The 22,257-nt window shown below is 46.4% G+C and overlaps 1 protein-coding gene across 1 annotated transcript in view; it reads left to right on the plus strand.

Moving 5' to 3' along the window:
* COL22A1 (collagen type XXII alpha 1 chain) overlaps nt 1–22,257 on the plus strand; it is a 325,582-nt gene that overhangs the window by 296,562 nt on the left and 6,763 nt on the right. Inside the window, exons 47-60 of the mRNA XM_037892981.2 lie at nt 647–700; nt 2,065–2,118; nt 4,342–4,395; nt 5,917–5,970; nt 6,838–6,882; nt 8,266–8,319; nt 8,948–8,992; nt 10,187–10,240; nt 11,155–11,208; nt 14,954–15,007; nt 16,386–16,457; nt 18,282–18,317; nt 18,582–18,626; nt 18,943–19,122. Of these exons, the coding sequence (XP_037748909.2) occupies nt 647–700; nt 2,065–2,118; nt 4,342–4,395; nt 5,917–5,970; nt 6,838–6,882; nt 8,266–8,319; nt 8,948–8,992; nt 10,187–10,240; nt 11,155–11,208; nt 14,954–15,007; nt 16,386–16,457; nt 18,282–18,317; nt 18,582–18,626; nt 18,943–19,122 (855 nt within the window). The remainder of the gene's footprint in view (nt 1–646; nt 701–2,064; nt 2,119–4,341; nt 4,396–5,916; nt 5,971–6,837; nt 6,883–8,265; nt 8,320–8,947; nt 8,993–10,186; nt 10,241–11,154; nt 11,209–14,953; nt 15,008–16,385; nt 16,458–18,281; nt 18,318–18,581; nt 18,627–18,942; nt 19,123–22,257) is intronic.

Raw genomic sequence — 22,257 nt, forward strand, 5'->3', positions numbered from 1 at the left:
AGACAGAGAGTAACTCCATAAGATAGCCAGCTGGTCTGTTGGGACTCCTTCCAAAATGCACGGTAGGGCTTCCCCAGGATTTAAAGTCCAGAGTGTGCTGCTCTTCTGAAAGCCCAGCATGGTACACTCTGGGGTAGAAACAGCAAGAACTCCCCAGAGTATAGATCAGTGGAATTGCAGGTCCTTTCTCAGTCAGTCCCTTCCTGCTCCTCTCAGTGGCATACATCCAGACATATTTTAAACAGCAGACTGGTTTCCCCCACTTGCCTAACTGTTGTTATATATGAACAATGCTGTGTGTTGGGAACACTGTAAATGCTACACCCAGCAATTTAGTCGTAAGCTGGGACGTTGGTAAAGTCATATTTTGGGCTCCGCAATCTGAGTAGTTTCCATACAATGTTTTGTTAATTTTTTCTGGGGTGTGGGCAAATAAGTGTGGGTTAGGTGGACCGTGAGACCCCAATTGAACAAAGCACTTAAGCAAGTGCTTATCTTTAAGCACATATGTGAGTCCCATTGGAGTCAATGAGACTTAAATGCATGCTTAAAGTTAAGCATACGCTAAAGTGCTTTGCTGAAGTGGAGCCTACAGCTGGGAATGTCATAAACCTTAGTGGCTCTGAATGGCTTTGTTTGTTATCAGGGCACTAAAGGAGACCGTGGGACATCTGGGGATACTGGACCAAAAGGAGGACAGGTAAAAGAGTGTGCTTCCCAAGTCATGCAACTGGAATATGCGTATAGGATATAACCGTGACTCCCTCCCTGGCAACATCTACCCTGGCCTCACTGGGGAGAGAGGCGAAGATCCTCAGCACCCCTAACTCCCAGGGGGGCGGGGGTAAGAAGACTTGGGCTGGGACCGTCCTCATCAGGATGCCCTCCATTTAAAACCCCTCCTCCCTGCCACCATCATCATTTTCTGTGGAGTGTCTGTAGGCCGCCATGTGGCCTTTATTCCCACCACCATCACCACCACCTCTGGTATCTCCAGGAGGCGTCCAGTTGGCTGCTTCGCCCCTTGTTGGTTTTTAAGGGCTGACCATTTGGCCTCCTTCCCTGGCTAGTGCACAGGTGAGACATGGGGGGTGGGCAGCCTTTTCAGAATTGGGATGCGGAAGGCTCCACCATATTCTGCTGCTAGACTGTTGCGATTCTCTCTCATCTGGCACCTGAAAAACCCCAGGCTGTTCATGCTATGAGGGAGTCCCTAGCTACCCAAACTGCTTATCCAAAGAGGTAAGCAACAGGTAAGCGGTTAAGGAGAGGCCGCTGTCTTGTCTGAAGGAGAAACTTGGGGATTTTCCAAAGGAACAGGGATCCCGCAGGAACAGAGGGGAATTACACAAATGGTGGCCAAAATCAAGCCCAGGTTTGCCATAGGTTTCATGAACCTTACACTGAAAGCGGGCCAGGTTTTTGGTCCAGTAACGAAGCCCCAAAATCTGGTAAGTTTCAAGTTACAAACATTTTGCCCAGCTCTCATTTTGCACACCCTTCTGCCTTGGCCTTTCAGTCTTCCTCTCCCGGCCCCTTTACGCATAGAACAGCAGATGCCTTAGGGAAAGTACATCCGCAACATAACTGTGCTTCTTTCTCGACTGACTGCTAACACTGCGAGAATTGCTCAGTGAATATTTCCCTTGCATACAAAATATGCAACTCATGCCAAGCCTGCTATTACGTTTCTTGACGAGTTATTCAGTCTCCAAAGCCTATGTATATTAAAGACCTTAGATACAGCGTAAAAGTGCATGCTTTGCAAGCCTAGGCTTCAGCTTGTAATCCCAGGATAGCTTATTTCCTGAGGACCAACCCTTCTGTGTGTTCACTCGTTTCACTGTTATATCACAGCTTCCTTATGTCTGCCATTTATTGACCTAATATCTGGGGGAGGTAACTGAAGAGTGAAGAATGATTTAGTTGGGGTTTAGGTCCTGCTTTGAGCAGGAGGTCGAACTAGATGACCTCCTGAGGTCCCTTCCAGCCCTGATTGTCTATGATTCTATGATTCTAAGAAGGGATTGAGACTAATCTAATAGTTGTCTTGCGATTCTGCAGGGTCACCCTGGAATGCCTGGCTTCTCGGGACCTCCTGGAAACCCAGGCCCCGCTGTAAGTTTTCCTCCTCCTTTTTTCCCCCCCATATTGAGAAGTGGATCATCATGCTGCATGTGTGTGTGTCTCACTAATAAGTGTAGCTGCAGACTACATATGCCACAGACTACATATGCCACCTCCACCCATGTCTGTGCCATGTCTTTTAAGTTTCCCAGTGGGTTCGTAATAGACCCTGGAGCATCAAAGAGACCCACACTCCTGACACTTGCTACTTAACGCATCTTGCAGCCATTGCTTTGCCTCACGTGCGTAAATTTATGCTCAACTTCGGTTGCTTCCTTTATAGAAAAGGCAATGGGCATGGCATTTTTTTCACTGAGCCCACATGGTAAAAAATATGAGTGCTTCCCATGTAGTAGATGAGGCTGCCAGTTGGCTTTAGAAATAGCAAAGGTCAAAAGGGAAAACGTTTGGCTCGTTGACACGTTAAATGCCACACAAGGATCTTAGACAAGTTTTCCCATGTTGTGGACTTCTTCAGATAGGATTGTTCCCCCGGCTATTGCCGTCGCCCTTTCCGGTTCCCCATTCTCCACATTAGCAACGGTGCTTCTTTACATGACAAAAGCATATTAGGATGGTGTTAAAGAGATATGGCTAAAATCGCTTTGCTTGAGTGCATTGTGTGCGGCCACTTACGTCTTTCAAGAGCTCTCTCTTTTCCCTGATTGTAGGACTCTGACAAACCTCCCTTGAAGCCACCCCGGCTTAACCTGGCCAGGTCCCTTTGCAGTTTGAACCTAGCCCTCCTAACTGTTTGCAACCCCCCTCTAATCCCCGTGTCAGCAGCAATCTGACCATGGCAGAATTTATATTGCACCGTTGCTTTGCCATTGTGACATCAGCACCACCAGGAAGGGCTCGGTGGGTCACCAGCATTCCGCTGAGCACGGTTTGAGCAGCACTGCACTCGAGGACTTGGACTGTGAATAGGTGCTTTCCGGCCCAGAATCATAGAACTGTTGGGTTCGGATGGTAGCTGGAGTGGGTGCAATCAATCCTGTCAATAGGCAAACATTCATTTGCTTGCCTATTGACAGGATTGATTTACAACCTCTAAACCAGGCTATCTAGTCTCTTTGCTTATTCAAGTTATGATTAGGGCCCTACCAATTTCATGGCCGAGAAAAATGTGTCACAGACAGTGAAAGAACGCCTGCCCCATGAAATCTGATGTCCTCTTGTTCCTAGGAGCACCCCAGCAAAGGGGGCTCCTAGCTCTGGCTGGGCTGGGGACGGATAGGACTTGTCCGTCTCCTGCACAGCTGCTCTGGGGGAGGGGTGAGACCAGACCCACCTCCGGGTGCCTCCCGTTGCCACAGCACGCTCTGGGACTGGGCAGCAGCCCCAGAGGTTCCTGCAGCTGGAGGAGGCTTGTGGATTTGGATCCGATCTTCCCATTGCTGCTGGGAGCGCCCCAGCAGGGGGCTCCTAGCTGCTAGTCCGGGCAGGGCTGGGACTTGTTCTTTCCCTGCAGGGCTGCTCTTGTGTATCTCTCTCAGCTGCAGATAGCTCCACACCCCCCCTGAAGGCAGCACAGAAGTGAGGGTGGCAATCCCATGACCCCCGTACCACCGGTTTGCGACCTCCCCCCACAATCCTCTTTTAGATCAGGACCCCCAGGGTTACAACACCAGGAAATTTCAGATTTAAACATCTTGAAAGCATGAAATTTACCAATTTTCAAATCCTATGGCTGTGAAATTGACCATAAATGACCGTGAATTTGGTAGGGCCATAGGTATGATGATTCCATAGCCCACCTGAGCAGCTTGCCTTGTTGCCAAAGACTTTATAATTCATAAAGTTTCTCATAATATTTAACCTACATTTTTCTTGCTGCAACCTATGCCCACGGTGTCTTGTTCTGTCCACATTGACTAATGATTGCAAGATTTGCCTTCTGCAGTGTGTGCTCTGAGATATTTCTCCCAGCAGTTCTATTCTTCTCAGAGTTCATTTGGGCACAATAGTTTTTCTAATTACTGTATATTTTCTGGAATGGCAAACAATCTAAAATGTCTGACAATGTATGGCTTGGGAGGCCAATTACATACAGAGGTTGGTGACTGCTTTTCTGTGATGAATTAATGTGAATGAATGCTAATAGGAATGAATGAAAGAAAACGGTAGTGTTGCCAGCTGTGATACTGACTGTGTTGACAGGGATACACTATGAACAAGCAATTCATATTCTTTCTGCTTTGTTTTATTTAGGGACCAGATGGCAAACCAGGACCTGCAGGACCCCCAGGAATGCCAGGGGATATAGTAAGCCATGGGCCACGGTGTTAGCTTCTTTAAAGTGAGGCTGAACTAATGCAAACATGATGATTTCCCCAAGCTCCTCAAGTGCTATTTAAAATGCTATTCATGTTGAATAGGCCCTGCTGGAAACTCTTTGTTTCCTTTACTTCTGTGCAATCCAACCTTTCCAGAATTAGAATTCCTGATACAGCTGTGATGTGATGGGAAAACCCTTCAGTGAGCAGGTGGCTTCCCCACTCTTCTCCAAACTCAGTCCACATAAGTTATAGCAGGATAAATCTACTCCCTTCCCGGGGTTTGGTTTTATTCACCAACGGAACTTAAAATGAAACCGCATGAATCCAGTCCAAGCTTTCTACTCAGGCTTGTCATCTCCTAAGGTTACTCTCAGACCTGCTCAGCCCACACCCTAGGTCTGGATTTCAAGAGAGAACCTACTGCCTCTCTCAAATCCATACAGGCAGTGACCCACATGCAACAGTGAATCAGCAAAACACACTTAATATTTCCGAGCAGGATCATCACCTGCTGACACGGTGCTGGGTAATAAGGGTGAAGTGCAAGCGAATCCACAAGGCCTGCTAGGGATTTCGTTATTGGTATCGGTTGTACAAGGAAAGTGCTCAGATACTGCGGTGATGGGTGGCAATAAAATACCCTGAGAGAGAGAATCTGATCTGGTTCTGATTGATCTTAACTTTTTAATCTGGTTGATCTTCATTGCAAAGTGAAACAGAAGATTCCTTGTTATGAATCAATGTCTCTCTTGTTTCCGAGAGGAGGCATCTTGGAGTAACACAGGCTGCTGAGTCAGAATAATGCAGTTGTGTGTAATTATGATGCATTTCTGGAACTGGATTGCTCAGGGTTTGCTAATGAGCCTGTCGCCCCTTGGCCATTTCTTCAACTCTAGCTTTCATCAGTAGTGACCAAGAATTGCTCATCTGATGGCTGTTGTGAGATGAGTTAGCAGTCTTGGCGGAGAGGCCAAGGACCGAGCTTTTCTTTCAGCCGTAACAGGTAGTCAAGGTTGAAGCAGTGTGTGACAGCCTGTGTGCTGTATAATCCCATGGATAAACAGAGGATTTCATTCACAGGGACAGTCAGCTAAACACCTTTCATAACCACCAATTTAATATATACAGACTATAACACGTGCATTGACTGGCTTTTATATTAATGTCAATAGCACAATGCTGGGCAGAAACTTACTATGTTGTTATCCGCTTCTTCCCAATTTACACTTTTGAGACCAAATCCAGCCTTCTCCTAAGTGGCTGCAATTCCCACTGAAGTCCGTGAGAGTTGCCTCTGTTTATCTTGGAGGCTGAATTTGGCCTCTTGTGTCAATAACTGTGAATATAGCAAAGCAAAGTTTGGTCCCTAAGGGAAAGGAAGTTTGAATGCATTAGAGACATGTAGTTCATTTCCCCTCCCAACTCCGGGTTTGCAAAGTGTTCTTCCTTGTGAAGCAGCATCTGAAAAGCTTGTCTGAACATTGCCACATCAATGGTCTCTTTACAGGGTAAAGATGGCCCGGCAGGTCCCCCGGGCCCACCAGGACTGCCTGGCCTTCAGGTAAGGGACAATTGCTTGCTATTTCTCATTCAATATGTTACACTTCCTGTAAGCATGTGGACACAGCAAGTGACATTTCTGAGCTGTCTTGGAGTGGATGTGAGATTTATATTGTCAAGTTAACTCCAGATTCACTGGGCTCCATGTAGTGTGAGTTCTGGGTCGGGCACCTTCCAGCCAAGTGATAGTTTCCAAAATGGATTCATCTGTTCCTCTTGCCTGACTCTTATTTCCCTGGCAGAGATCTTCCCATAGAGGGCACTAATGTGAGATAATGCCTCCAAGCCTGTGGGCACAGATATATGTGTCTGCAATTCATACTGCTACAAGGGATGGGATTTTGTTATGTTCTAGTATCCAGAATGTAATGACCCCCTTTGTATTGGCTCAAGAACAATTGTAGGCTCAGTTTAATATCTGAAACCCCATTGATCTGGCAACGGTGTTGATCTAGTGAGTCTTACCTATCTCTAATGTCTATGGGCCAGATCTTCTTCTGGTGTAAATCAGCATAGTTCATTGAGTAGTCAGTGGAGTGATGCTGATTTCCGCAACCTGAGTATCTGGCCTTACGTCCCTATCTTTAAGCAGCGTTAGGGATGCTGATAAGGTGAAGCATCATGCATCTGACTCCTCTGTACTTCCCATTCTGGAAAAAGTCTGTGGTGTTGGCAGAGTGTGGGAGTAGAGACCGCAGGGGCTGGACAGAGCTGTTGTTTGTAAATAGCTGAGGTGTGGAAGTGAGAAGGGGGCATCACACGATGCACTGTGACCAAGCAGAGCAGTCATCACAAGCTTCACACTCACAAAGACGTACCCATCTTCTGTATAGCCCCCCGGGCTCCCTAATGGATGTTTCATTTACAGGGCATTGATGGCAAGGATGGCAAGCCTGGATCTCCCGGGGAACCGGTAAGGATTCGCGTTGTAAACATCATCATTTCAAGCCGCTATAGTCAGGCTTTCAGAGCCCATAACTGGCTATTGCTTTTGGACTCAGGAGAGTCTGTTTACATGCATCAAGTTCACACTGAACTGCCTTGAGCAATCTGTTAATGTGCAAATCTTAGCACCTTGAAAGGAGCCTGGCCTTTTACTCTGAGGGTATGTGTGCACTGTAAGCTGGGGGCGTGATCTTCAGATCGAGGACACATAGCCAAGCTGCCATGCTAAGAATAGCTAAAAATACGACAAGCAGCTGCAGTGTCACGAGCTGCAGGAGGGGCGAGCGTGGCTGCAGTGTCATGAGCTGCAGGAGGGGCAGCTGCCCTGAGTACGCACCTAGGGCTCAGCAGGTACGTAATCAGGGTGGCTAGCCGCTCATGCTGCTGCAGGCACTCTCCATGTGTAGTGCATTAGCTCAATCAGAGCTAACAGGGGCATGTCTCCTGGAGCTCGGACTCACAACTGCAGCTCAAAGTGTCGCCATCTCCGTAGTGCTCCTGTAAATTCTAGAGAGACCCAGGTCTGTCGTGTCATACTCAACCTAGTGAGCCAGTTTTTGCAGCTTGTGGGGCAGGGAAGGGAGTAGGAAATGTGCCCTGAAATGCACTTGCTGGGTTGCGGAGTGACAATTCTCCTCCCTTCTTGGATAGGCAGTTTTGTGTTTGATTTCCCCCATTGTTCTTAACTTGTACGCACAGGGAGGAAAAGGACCTGAGCTGGAGTTTTCCAGCCAAAGGGCTAGATTAATAAAGTGGACAGGAAATAGCATTCCCCTAGCATATGCATATTACTCTGAGAATGCGCTTCCAGAATCTGTTGCCCCCATCCTCTTCCTGTGATTTGCCAGAATGTGGCAAGCTCTTTCCTTCTCGGGACACAGACAAATACTCAGTGTTAAGGTATTGTGTGGACTGAGCCACTTTTCAGAGTCAGATGCACACAGTTGTGCATAAACAATTGCATGCGCCCAGTTTCTCTGTGTAAATACCCCTTTTACATGTATGCATCAGATAAGCATGCAACTGCGTGCACCTCGTTTTGAAAATCTGGTCCAGACAGGTACACCTGGCAACAGGCGTGGGCACATCTTAAACTTCCAAAGCCCACATGTCTCGAAGCAAGGGTGGATTTACAGCTGGGTGGAGGGTGCCTGGGTTCCGAATGTCCTGTGTGTGCACTCTGATGCAGGTTTTGGGGGAGCATCCCCATTGCATTCACGTGTGAAGACTCGTCCCTAGAACCCTCATTACAGCTAATGGGAAAGTGCAGAATCCCTTTTTGGATGATGATGAGGCATATGCTGGCAATGACAGAACAATATCACAATCTGAATGTGCTTGTTTCCATTAGGGCAAACCAGGAGAACCTGGGCTCCCAGGCCAAGAGGGGGCCAGAGGATTACCGGTAGGTACTACACCAGATGGTTTAATCCAGAAACTGTCTTATCCTTTACACTGGAAAATCTTGGGGTGGGGATGGCCTTTGCCTGTGTGTGTGTGTGTGCATAGCACTTAGCACAAAAGACTTGCCCTAGCTGAGACATCTAGGCAGTTCCACAGCATAAAGGATAAAAAATAATCCAAGAAATCAAACAGGGCATTTCTGGATCTTTTGCCCCCAGAATTCCCTGGAGCAGATTATGCAGGTCCTTTGCCTGGAGGTCACGACGTAAGAAGCCTTCCACCCTCCTGGTGCCCCACACACCAGGGCTGCTCACTGATGCAGGCTCTGCGCTCCAGTCATGCATCCTGGGGATGGGGAGAGGGGAGGCTAGGGCCCCACCCTTTCCCCTACACATTGTGGGCCAGGCACACCAGGAAGAGCAGCTGCACCACCATAGACTCCCCTGTACATTGTGCTGCTAAGGAGCGGGATGGTGCCTCCCCGGGATACAATTCCACGCTGACCAGGCAGTTAATCTAAGGCAAAACTGGCGAGGTTTTAAGGGCAGCCACTGTGCATGCACCATTCAGCCAAGGCCTTCCCAAAGGCCCACGCATCTGGATGTTCTTAATGTCACTCTCTTCTGCAGGGCTTCAAGGGGCACAGAGGAGATGCAGGCCCCCCAGGCGCCAGGGTAAGTAGCATGCACCCCTCTGTGTGTGCTGTAGGAGGTGATGGGTCAGTCAGCCGTAAAGGGGCTTCCCAAAACGATAAGAGAAGATTTTTACAGGCCTTTTTAGCGTTGTGTTCATGAGTTGCTGTGACCTTGTGGGGCTGGGCATTCTGCCTGCCTTGCAGTGGGTGGCAGAGCACAGGGTGGACGCAGCTGGGGAGAGTCAGTGGCATTACTGGTAGCCTCCTTTTCTGGACTCCCAGCTAACATTAGTGCTGGGGTATCGAGCGGTCACTGATGGGCTAGTGCAGCACATCTCATGCCCCCTCCATGAATCCCTTTGCATGTCAGTTTCACAGCACAGCTCTCTGTGCGCTGCCACAAAAGCCACAGGACATAGTTCACAAGTGCAGGCCAGGGGACCAGGAAATGTACTGGGCAGGCTGTACCAGTATCAAATCGCACCCCACCGAGCGTTAGAAATCCAGGATGAATTCAAAGATGAGGAGAATGGGCGTGAATAATAGAGCTTTTTGGCTCACTCGCCTCCGGATCAGAAGGTCCTAAATTCAAGTCCCACACCAAGATCTGGCCTCATTCTCAGCTCTGATGTTGCAGGGATCCCCGCTATGAGAGGTGTCGTCCTGCAGATGAGACGAAAACTGAGCTTTCTTCTGCCTAACTCTGGCTCTTCAGGAAAATAAATGATGGTCCAGTGGCACATTGCAGGAGGACTGGCAGAGAGCCCCAGTGACCTAGATCCTCCTCTCTTCCTCCCTAAAGCAGTTTCTCTATGAAGAGTGCATAACGTGACTTCACAGTCACTGCACTCTCAATAGCTAAGGTATTAGTGGAAAGGGCTGCACTACCTTGCATTTGAAAGGTGCTGAAGTGAGCTGTAGCTCACGGAAGCTTATGCTCAAATAAATTGGTTAGTCTCTAAGGTGCCACAAGTCCTCCTTTTCTTTTTGCGAATACAGACTAACACGGCTGCTCCTCTGAAACCTTTTTTTAAGCAGCACATCAAGTTTTAACCACATTGCTCCCATTGGCTATAAAGCAAGAGGCATGACATGTCTCACCCCATAGAGACTGCAAGCCTCAATCCAGCACATCAGAATCCCTACACTGTCCAGAGACGCGTTACTAGCCAGCGTATCTATAATGTGTCCAATGCACTGAATTCATCACGACTTCCTTTGCTCTGTGTTCCAGGGACAGCCAGGCGTGACCGGTCCCGCCGGTCGTGAGGGCCCACCGGGGAAGGATGTAAGTGTACTCTTGGATCGGCAAGCAAACCTCTATCCGCACAGGGACAGAGAGCAAAGCTTGTTAGGAGAGGAACTTGAGGGCCTTTGGCCCTGCTCATCCTGCTGACACTTAAATGTTAGCTGTGTCTTTGGAACATTAGAGGGAACTGCATTGTTTCAATCCTGAATTGTACAGCAGATCCGATGGCATGCTTATTCCCACGGAGCAGTACTTTACTCTGCCTAGTTCCCCACGGCCTGATTCTGTCACACCTTCTCATCCTGAGCAGCATCTTACTCCACAAACAGCCCTCCTGGAATCAGTGAGATTGCCTGCGGAGTAAGGTACTACTCAAAAGGAATCAGGGCAGCAGAATCAGGTCTTAGCATATCCTTAGTGTCAGTGCAGTAACAGAGCGAAACCCTAGTGAGCATCCTGTGGGTACTGTATGATCCTGGAGAGGCCACTGAGGGATGGACCAGATGACCGATCATGCCATCTCCGTGGGTCACTGGGAAATGGTTTTGACTGCTGAACTGTGGAGTTTGTCCTACAAGATAGAGAATGAAAAGGTCTGGCAGAGCAGGAATTGGAGCTGTGTCAAGGCGCAGGGCAAGTCCCAGAGAAACACCTTACCTGCCCCATCTTCAAAATAACATGCCAATAAGCCAGTATAGTCAGAATCTAAGCTTGGCCGGCAAATACCCAGGTTAATGGACTTGACCTACAGACACACTTTTTGAAATCCATCATGCCGGTCTTCACTCCAGCAGAGCCAGAACCTCTTCACAGAACTTTTCTGTGTGTCATTTTCTTCCCAGCTGAGGAGCAGTAGGAGTTAAGCCAGAGCTGTGTGTTATTTTCAGATGATGATCTCATTGCCTTTGCTTCGGTGTTTTTCACTCAGTGCAACAATTTCTCTTTTCTTCCAGGGTGATACAGGCCCCCCAGGACCTCAAGGGCCTCGAGGACTCAGAGGGCAGCCAGTGAGTTTCCATTCCAGACAAGCGGCCTTTGAAGGATGGACTCTTGGTGGTAGGGGTGTCACAGAATCCAGAGTTCTGGTTTGGAACCAGAAACCTACAGAAGACACAGGAGGCATTTGACCAGAATGTTTTACTTACTTCAGGAAAGGAGAAGCTGAGTGATGTTGCAAGGACAGGTGGTGACCAGTAGTGTCTAGGAGCAGGTGACTCTGTAGAAGCAGAATGGTGTAGTGGTTTCTGCTATGAGCTGGGTATCAGGCGCTTCTGAGTTCTAGACTTGGCTCTGACACTTAACTTCCTATGTAACCCTAGGTGACAATCCTCAAAAGTGGTGTCAATTTTGGGTGCCACCTTCTTTTGAGTGCCCAACTTGAGCCTGATTGTGATACTTGTGAACAAGCTGTTTATTTCCTGTGGAAACATTTTTGAGAGAAGATGTCGTGTCATTATCGAAAACATGCAGAAAGTCAATTTTTAATAGGTTTTCAGTGGAGAAAAGCCCTGGGGATGAAATGTCAGGAAGTGTCATTTGGGATGGTTGATACATCGCTCCTATTGCTTTATTGTATTTTAAAAATCAACTCTTTCCAAACATGAATACAAACTAGACTGTCCAGACCTGAGCCCATCCCTACAGGAATGCAGAAACAGCTGTTTCTTTCCTCCATGGGAAAGCAGGTTACTGAAACAGAGATTCTGAGACCTGGGCTATAATCAGAACAAAAGCTGACACAAGGCAGCAAGGCCAGGAATTGGAAGGCTGGGGCTTTAGCAGCAGGGAGCCAAGTGGTTTACGTGAGGCTACAGTAACATATGCAGAGCTCTTGTGTCTGCTTTGTAATTTATCCTGTCAGTCCATGCTTGCCCTATAGTGCTGGCATCACTCACTAATGTGTCTTGGCCCCGGCACTTGCAATAAGTAAAAAGGCTCCAGGAGAGAAATAATAAAAAATAAAATTAGGATAGGTCCTAGATGAGCCAAATACCTTTTGAGAGGCTACGGATGGGTCCGTGAGAGGTGGGAGGGCGCCTTTAGTCCTTCATATCCTCTGCAGTACAAATAATCAAAAGTACTCCATGAGAAACACATTCTGAGTATTACAAGTAACAGCGCCACTTTGCATGGGCTATTTTAATTAAACATGAAGTATCTCTGTTTAATTAAACGTGAAGTTAAACAAAGCCCTGGCTGGGATGATTTAGTTGGGGATTGGTCCTGCTTTGAGCAGGGGGTTGGACTAGATGACCTCCTGAGGTCCCTTCCAACCCTGATATTCTATGATTCTATGATTTTATGATTCCTGCATACGGCGGTAAGAGCAGATGAGTATTAGTCTTTATCAGCTCTTTTGAATTGCAAACTGCCTGATTCTCCATACATGCAAATGCTGGTGCCCTCTAGTCTCCCTGTGGTGGGATCTTCCCATCTTTAGTGGATGGTGTCAGAGATTGGGATGTGGGCAGTCGTTCCCATTGGTTGGAGCCAGAGTCAGCTCTACTGGTTGGAGCTGGAGTCAGAGCCAGAGTAAGAAGCTAGGAGTCGGTGTCGAGGACCAGGACTGGGCTACCTGGAATGAAGCAAGACTGGAGCCAAGGAAGGAGCAAGGCTGGAGCAAGGCTGGGAACAAGCAGGAGCTATTACAGCCATGGACAAATGCTTTGAGCATCTGTGTGCATTGAGCAGCCGCTGACCTGCTGCTATGGCTGGGCTTATGAGCCAGTTTGATGATTCTTCCCACCAGTCAGGCAGTGGAGCCAATCAGGCAGCCTGCTTCAGGCCAGCAACGCTCATTAGGTTGCCCAGAACCTGGCTTTGCTGCAGGCCCTGATTCCTGGCAGATGGTGCAGATGAGCTTCAAAGATCAGCTGTATGCTGGGTGTTTAGGACTTTGACCAGTCGCTAGGTATTGCACCGTATAAAACCCCCAGATGGATGGTTGTAACATCTGACACTCTGAAGACCTCTGGCTCATGGGATCTCCCCTTCATTTCCTGCTTGATGAATTATTCAGAAAGGATTCCCATTTCTTGGCAGCTACCAGTGTAAATATCCCCTAGTGAGAACTAAAGCAATGCAGTTGTTTCCTTGTTGGGATCTCCATCTTCCTTGGGAGTTGGCATGAAATCTCAGCGTGCCTGGATTTTAGATAGGGGCCCAGATCTCCAGGTCTGGATGAGCTCTGAGCTGCCTTTCCATTCTCCCAATTCTGGAGTCAGTCAGGAACTGAAACAGCCCTGAGCTTAACCTAGAGCAGTTTAGGGCTGCTCTAAATTACATTGGCTAGATTGGCTTCCCAAGGATCACTTTTCTGGCTGAGGATCACTGGGGTGTATCGTGCCCTGGATGTGCCCCCTCCTATGCCTAGACCTGAATGAGGTGCGGTAAAGCCCAGCCCAGCAATCCAGCTTTACAGTACCCAGGGATTCCCCCTGCAGGAGGGGACTGCCCTGCTGTCCATTTCAGGGCAGCTCTGTGTTCCCTCAGTGTCACCAGAAGTGGGGTTGGGGGGCCAGGAAGTTACCCACTCTCTCAAATACTTCCCAGAGAGGAGGAGAGGCCCTTTTTTTCTCCAGTGGGATGGTGTTTCTGTTAGCGGGGATATGAGACCTGGGTGCTGATTAGGGCTGGTTGGGAATTTTTTGATGAAACATTTTTTCACTGAAAGATGCTGATTAGTCAATGAAATGCAGATTTCATTTGTCAAAATGCCTGACTCTGAAAAAGGTTTAGGAAGAAAACATTTTTCGGTTGTTGAAACGTCCTGTTTTGAGATTGTTGAACCAAAAAGTTTTGGGGGTTTTTATTTGAAACTTTTCATTTCAAAATGTAACTAAATTCACACTAAAAAAGGAAATCAGCTTAAAATTGAAACAAAATATTTCGATTGACCCTAACCAATTTTGGGGGGCAATTTTTGGTTTGCAACAATTTTTGGTGCTTGAATCTTTTTGTAAGAGGAGAGGCCAAACCCTTATCTCTGAAGTTACATTCTGCTCCCTCTGGAACTTCTCTTTGATGGATGTGAAATACTGGGAGAAGATTTTCTTACTCTCCATCCTGAACTAACTCATGTGCCATTTTGCTGCATGCTGTTGAACGGCGGCTGCATTTTCGTCCAGAGGCAGCTGCTTTTCAGCGGTGGCCCAAGTGATCTCTGAGTGGAGAATGTAGGGAGAATGTCGGAGCTCCGTATTTACACGTTGATCCCAGAGGAGAACTGTGCTTGTGGTTTGTAAAGTCTGCGCACCAGGGATCCTAGGATGAGACGTATCATATAAGTATTCCTCATCCGTACTATTCAAGCTTTGAGCAGGGGGTTGGACAAGATGACCTCCTGAGGTCCCTTCCAACCCTGATATTCTATGATAAGGTGGCAACGTAAGATTGACAGGCGCTCACATCCCTCTCTGTGGTTACTACCTGTTATCACCAATGAATGATTTGTACTCTCTTTTTAACCATTTATTAGGCTTTAGCCACTAGACATGTATTATTGCCTATTACCAAATTCTATCCTAATCAGGCTAAGGGTTACGTCTAGCCACCTGACCAGAGTTATCTCATGTGCCTATCACCATAGTATCAGGGCACCACACTAGAGGCTGGGTGCCAGTGTCCTGGAGGCAGTGGGAAAGACCTTTCTGGGAAAGAGCCTGCACTCGCTGGGAAAAATGTATAGCCACAAAGAAGCTCTGAGTTGTATCCTTTTTTATTCCAAATCTGCTCTTTCCCCCCTCAATCCAGGGCAAGAATGGCTCACCCGGCGTCCCAGGGAAAGCTGGCCTTGCAGGTAACCCAGTAAGTACCACAGCCATGGACACCCACAGCGAGCCAGAGATATTGAGACAGTTATGGGGGTAATTTCTAACCCAGGACGGAGAGAAGAGTTACATGTTGCATCCTTAAAAATGTATTAAATCCTGCCCAGTGGACGGCCTCTCAGAGGGGCCATGTGCAGCCCCACAGAGTGTGACATGGAGGCTGAGGGGCCCGGAGGAGCTGGCAGTAGCCTCTGCAGAGAGGGAGGAGTAGCATTAAAGCAACTCACCCGAGGCGTTCTGGAAACCAGCAGGCAACAATTTAAAGCAAGGTCACAGAAGGGGACGGACCTCGCAGGTGCCACTTTGAATGTGAGACTAGCCTGTGAGCGTTGAGGTGCAAGAACGACACTGAGGAGGCTTTTCTTTGTTCTGTTCCCCAAAGTTGCTCTGGGGCTCAGCAGTTAGTTATAGTAAACCATTGCCCTCAGTCCCTGTAATGAAGTGCAGGCCAGTTCCCCGTATGGTCACTGCGGCTCCTCTATCCAAACAGTATGACTCACTAGGGTTTCAGGTTCAGACAAAAGCCAAGGGTGTAACCAGTAGAAGTCAGGACCTCCCCCTCAGTTCAGTGATGCTTCCTTTGTCTTTCAAGTGTTGTAGCTTCCATGAGTAGGGATGAGGGGAGAGACATAATTTGTGGTGTGTGTGTTCTCTATTCTTATACCATTCTCCCCTCTTTGAGGAGTATCTCCAGCTGGGGTTCAGCTGTTTCCATTGACAATATGTAAAGTTCTCACTCACACTCCTCTTCCTGACAAAGAATGGCTGTTCAACTAGGTGATAGTCCCCTAACTTTGTCAATACCTGACTGGGGTGCCTGTGTGTCTTTTGTATGTGAAGAACTGGTTTGGGACTGTCTTTCTAAACTTAGTAATGCCATACAGTAGAATCTTAACTTTACAGACATTGTTACCACACATATTTTACCGTGACAATAATGTTCAGCAGATTATGAGTTTTCAAATGATACCTCACAAGACATACTTTGTACAAAGTTTGTCATGGTCTTGTAAAAAGGATGAACATAGTATAGACTGTCACAAGGTCCATCAATGGCTATTAGCAAAGATGGTCGTGGATGCAACCCCATGTTCTGGATATCCCTAAACCTCTGAATGCCAGAAGTTGGGACTGGATGATTCAATAACTGCCCTGTTATAAGGCATAGTTTATTTCCAGTTCTCCAGGAACTCAGACTAATGTCCTTAGCAGTACACTGTGCAGTGACAAAACTAGAGTTTCGGGACTTGGTTTTAAGAAGAAACAGGAGGGGAAGATGAGGTAAATGAAGGCTTTTCAGAAGAGGCGATGGGGGGAGGAGCTGCTGGTGTTTATGTTTCATTTTGTTTTCTAAGGGTCCAAAAGGAAACAAAGGAGAAAATGGCAGCCCGGGACTTCCTGGCTTCATTGGGCCCCGAGGCCCTCCAGTAAGTATCTGTTTGGTGATGCAAAGCAGTCGTTATTCACCCACTGCCTGGTTTTGACTCTTGAACCTGGAGGAAGGAAAGACAAAATGTCCCTTTGTCAAGAACATATGTGAGAGCCTTGTGTATCCAGATAATTCCCAAATAGCCCTCTCTCGATTCCAAGGGGCCCAGTGTATTATTTCCAAAGAGAACTATATTCTTTTCCATAGCTTACAGAAGGAGGAGAATCTCATCTGTAGCAAGGACACCTATCATAAGGCCCTGTAGATGGATGTGGCATTCATGAAGGGGCGGTTCGAATGTTTTGCACAGCGTGAGTTTGGGGTAGTCGCATTACTCACTAGAGCATTCTGCATGGGCCATGGGTATTACAGAAGAGTACATCAAGAATGTGTTAGGGTGATTAACAATATTCAGACTAATTCTTGTATTCCTTTACCTAAGACTAAAGTCCCTAGTTACCTTGAGACCGGCTGACTAAGGCTCAGCAATAGAGATACATTGCAACTCATCCTTAAAAATATCTCCCAAAGTTATCTAACACCTGTTCTAGCAATAAAAATATCACAACCTTAAAATCCAGTGTCTTGGGCCCTTCCAGGTCTAGAGGCAAATGTCTGATCCCATTGAGAAGCTGGGAATCTCCCCTTCCCAGTTAGTTTATGTTTTTGTTTTCAACCCTGCAGTGACACAAGGTAACAGACTTTAATGACACTAGTGCAGGACTGAATCTTCCCTAGCCTGAGACTTAAGCTGGAGTCATTTTTTAGTGGAAAGTAAGAGAAGGAAGAAACATTTTCCCTTGCAAGTTTGCATTATATTGTTTAAAAAAATAAATAAAGTGGCTGTTAAAAGCTGCTATGGAGTTCGGGAATGTTGGACTAAGTCCCAGGTTTGGTTTGGTTGGCGGGTGATGTGACCCTCGGCATGTGATCGGTTCCACTGTTATGTAATAAATATACCACATGCCGGTGCAACTGATTACGTGTGCTTCCAGTTCATCAGTGGTATATCAATTACACACACACCACACACAAACACACTACAAATATAATCCGGGGCGGGGGAGGGGGGGTTCAAGGGTTGGTCTACACATAATCTGACCTATGGATGTTACAGACAAGTACTTTTCTAGTTCCATTAGGTGTGAGGAAATGTGCTCAGAATTTAGCAATGGCCAGTGTTATGCTGGTGTTGCCTTTTCAATCCTGTGCATCAGTGCTGCAGTAGTAGATCCCACAGAGAATGCTGATATAGAGACATGATCATGCTTTTTTTATTCTAATATGGTATATACAGCAGAGAAGAGAGTGGTAAATGGAGAGTGCTTTATTGAAAGCTAACCGAGAATTCAGGAAACTAGCGCAAGAAAACATATGAGAGGCTGTTGAAACATTCAGAATCAAAGTGAACTGTGTGCCACCGGAAGCCAGAAACCCCTGTTAACAGTACATCCATCTCAATGCTTGCCCTGTAGGAATGACTGACTGTTTCTCTACGCTTAGGAACATTCACATAGTATGCAGTATATCTGGAGGTACACTTTGGCCATAGGAACTCTCTTTTGTTAGTATTGACTCATCTCAGTCCTGGCTCACCAACCTGAAACATGACACTTGGCGACAGAGTATCAGAAATCCAAGGATAAATGATCGACAACATTTTCTGCTTGACTCAACATCATCTATTCCAAATAGTGCAAGTGAAACCACCTCACTTCTGAGATAAGAATCAGGACTGGGAGTTTGTGTCTGACTTCAGACTGCCCACACTGTGGTGATATTGTCAGTGTTGTGTGTTATGTACTTTCTTTATGTCTCTTAGGGAGACTCGGGAGAGAAGGGGCCCCCAGGAAAAGAGGTGAGTTCCGTTCCCAGCTGGTTCAGAGCACGGATGGTGTCTAGGTTCAGTGGTAGTCTCAGGCATGCTTACTGGGGTTGCATTATTTTGTTCTTGAGTTACTGGTTTGAAAACATTAAATAAATCTAGAGCACCCAGGGAAATGTGGCGTATACAGGACTTCATTTTCCTAAGGACCTGGGAGGCATCACAAGGGGAAGCATCCTGTCATTAACTCCATCCATGAATAGCTCTTGCATACTCATGTCTATTATTTCATTTCAGGGCGCTGCCGGGAAACCAGGCAATCATGGACCCAAAGGAGACAGGGTGTGTTGAGAAGTGTTATTAGCATTACTTTACTGCACTAAAATAATAAAAAAAAATTTTGATGGTTGTGGCCCAAGTGCAGCCTATTGGCTAAGTGCAGCCCACAGAGGTCTACAATGCTGCCCCGGGCCACCCCACCGTTAGTCCTTCTACATCAGTAACACTTTGTAACGTACCCGAGGCTTCACTCAGTATATTTGCCCATTTCTGTGGTCAGAGGTGCTCCACTATGCTCAGTAACCACGCTGTGTTTCATTAGGCTGGGGAAGAAGGGACATGTTCTTCTCTGTATTGATATGCTGGTTTTGTTTCATAGGGAGATCCTGGCATCAAAGGTGACAAAGGCCCAGAGGGAGAGAAAGGCCTGCCTGGGGATCCTGGCATACCTGGCCATAAAGGCCACACTGGATTGATGGGTCCCCAAGGACCACCAGGAGACAGTGGGCAAGCTGGACCTCCAGGGCCCCCAGGACAGCCAGGCTTCCCTGGGCCCAGGGTAAGAGTGGCAGCCGTGTGCTTCCAAAGAGTCTTATAGAAACACTCCCTTGATGACATGAGAACAGCCCGACATTATTGCCTAGCTGCCCGTGAGGTGCCTCAGTTTATCCTGTAATGCTATCAACACGTGCTTCCGATGTTATGTACACATGCAACGCATGTACGGCATGATTACCTGACGCTGCTCTGAATCCACTGCACTCAAAGAAGAGATGCTGCATCTCCTGGGGGGGGATGTCTCCCGCTAAACAATATTTGAATTAAATGGCTGTCATCAACCGTAGAATTTTGCAACTGAGGCATGAAACTGAGATCTTGGACAACTGAGGTCATTAAAATTCCCATGGTATTTTTTGCAAAAATAGAGGGAGTTAATTCAGGGGGTGTTGGCAAATGTCAGTCGGGAAAGAAAATTTTGCTGGTCTAAAGCTCCTGCTGTGAGATGGATAGGATCTCCTTCACTTCCTATACTAAAATGCTGCATAGCATCGCTGTGTGGTGTTAACAGGTGCCCTGTTCCACCCCAGAGGTGGATGCATTATATTGGCAAGTGGAGTGATTAGTTTCTGGTAAAAGCTCTTTAGAATCCTTCAGGTTGAAATTTGGTGAATAAATATAAGATATTGTCAGACAGGAAAATGCACGTGGAACTCTGGTCCACCAGCTTTTATTTAAACAATGAGTTCAGTAGGATTAACAGAGTAGATATTTACACTAAGTAAGATGAAAATAAATGAAGAATATCAAACCTCATGCATCAGGACCCCTTCATAGGATCCCAGAGCTCAGGCTCTAGCCCAAGCCTGAACATCCACACTGCAATCTTACAGCCCCATAGCTGAAGCCCCGTGAACCCGAGTCACTTGACATGGGCCAGCCATGGATGTTTAATTGCATTGTAGACATATCCCGATGTGTCTAGAGTCAGGAAGAAACTCCCTACATAAGCATGTTACATCCTAATTGTCCACACAGGACTTTACACCTTCCTCTGGTGGTGGCCAGTCTCAGGGTGAGGTATGTATGCGGGCCTACCAATTTACCCTAACTGTGAGCTCAACTGTAAGGAGTGGAAGTTCATGAGCTGTCAGAATAATTTATAAAAACGGATGTTGATGGAAAAAGGTGTGAAAGTCCAAACCAAAAGGCCTAGTGGTCTAACTCAAGGACTATGTTAAGATCATGCCTGGTAAACAAGAACAGAGTGAGATTGAAAATCAGTGAACCAAAATTGGTATGTGGAATATTAGACCTAATTAATGAGCAAAATAATGAGGGGATATGGGCTATTCTGCCCATCACTCCCTTTTTGGGTTCTTAAAGAAAGGCTTTTGGAGAAAAATTAGCTACTAGAATGAACTTCACCATTGTGGCTGCCAACCCGCTCCCCCCACTATCCTCTGGAACCCCAGACCAGACCACCTTCATCCAAATCCTGAAAGATGTCCTGACCAAACCAGGCCAGAGAGAGGGACCCAGGGGACAGCTTTGGCTAAATCCCAAATATAACCTGTGATGTGAGACTTCATCTCACGCCCTAATGAGTCCTTTTCCTTCCCTAACTTATTTTTTCTCTTTCCTGTCTCTCGCTGCCTTTTCCTTCTGTCTAATAAGAGTCTGGCCTAGCTGGCCAAGACAATATTGTTTGCAGCACTGCTGTAAGCCCCGTCACCAGAAAGAGGCAGCTAAAGCAATGTCCTAAACAGCCTGATGCAGGTACAAATTTGTCGGGTCTTGGCATGGCTGAGTAGACCGTGTGCTGTGCCTGTGTTTCTTTCCAGAAGTGAGATTGCAAGTGAAAGTCAACATCTGCTAAAGGGAACAAGGGATGTTGTTAAAATGAAAGCCTGACTTAATTCTTTACATTTCAAATGCTGAAACTGTTTTTCCTTCTTCTTCTGTATCTTTAATAAAAGGTGAAAAGGATTTTAAATGGTGTATTTACTATGGTAATAAGCAGGCTTGAGGTGTCTGTATATCAAGCCACAAACCTTGTTTAACGCTGTTTAATATTGAACAGTGTCTGGGTTATGGTAACACCTTTGGCCCATATATTCCATCTAAATATAACAGAGGATACTGGACTACAGGGACCCTTGATATATTCCTGGATATATTATTGGAACCAGCTCATCAAAATTCATGAGATCATATTATATTTGAATAAATTGTTCTGTGTAACAAAAAGAACACTCTACTAATCTAAAGTGCCTGTGGGCACAGTATTTAGAAGGGTGACGACAAATATTTGATGAACTAAATGTTTTGAGAGATTAATTCTGCCTCGAGGCTTTTACCTCATAAGTACTGAAAGTGATATAGTCCCTCACGTAAAGAACGGGTAAATTTTAGACAAAGCACATTGTTGCCCAGCCACATGGAAGACACATGATGAAATATAGTAATGAGCTATGAATAATTAAAGCAATTAAAAGCAATGAATTTAAAAAAAAAAAAGCCCTAAGAAAACAATCCGCATTCCTTTTCAGGGCTTAGGAAGTGATCTCTACATTTTGAAAAATATTTTCTGAATCCATCAGCACGAGGCATTCTAAAAGTATGGTGATTATAATGAGGTCATTTCTATTGATACGGATGGACAAAGTCTTTACATTATGCTAAACCTGCGGCTGGAGAGAGGCAGCAAAGGGACCAAATAGTCCATATTTGGGCAAGCATGTTTTTATTAAAAAATTGTAATAACATGAAATATTTTAATTTTAAAAAATGTTTAATGGGTGCTACAATCAATAATGAAGAATAAGAACTGGGGTTTCAGAAGCTTTTTATAAAACTGATGTACAGCACAGATTATACAATGTTGTGCCCTGAAATGCACCCACTTCTGGTGCAATGCAACAGCCGTTGAACAGCACATTTCACAAGCACAAAAGAACCGGGGACAGGAAGTGAAAAAGACTGCTGCTGCTGTGGGGAATTTAGGCAGGTAGTACATAGTTACTCACGCTGTACAATTTAGAAATCGCTTTCAAGTTTTAGGCAGGTAGTACGTAGTTACTCACGCTGTACAATTTAGAAATCACTTTCAAGTTTCATCTGGCCAGAAATCAAAAAGGCATGGAAGCCAGGAAGAAACTGTGACTTGCTTTCTGTGTGGAGTTTCACGTGAACA

The sequence above is a fragment of the Chelonia mydas genome, chromosome 2, assembly GCF_015237465.2.
Source record: "Chelonia mydas isolate rCheMyd1 chromosome 2, rCheMyd1.pri.v2, whole genome shotgun sequence".
NCBI lineage: Eukaryota > Metazoa > Chordata > Testudines > Cheloniidae > Chelonia > Chelonia mydas.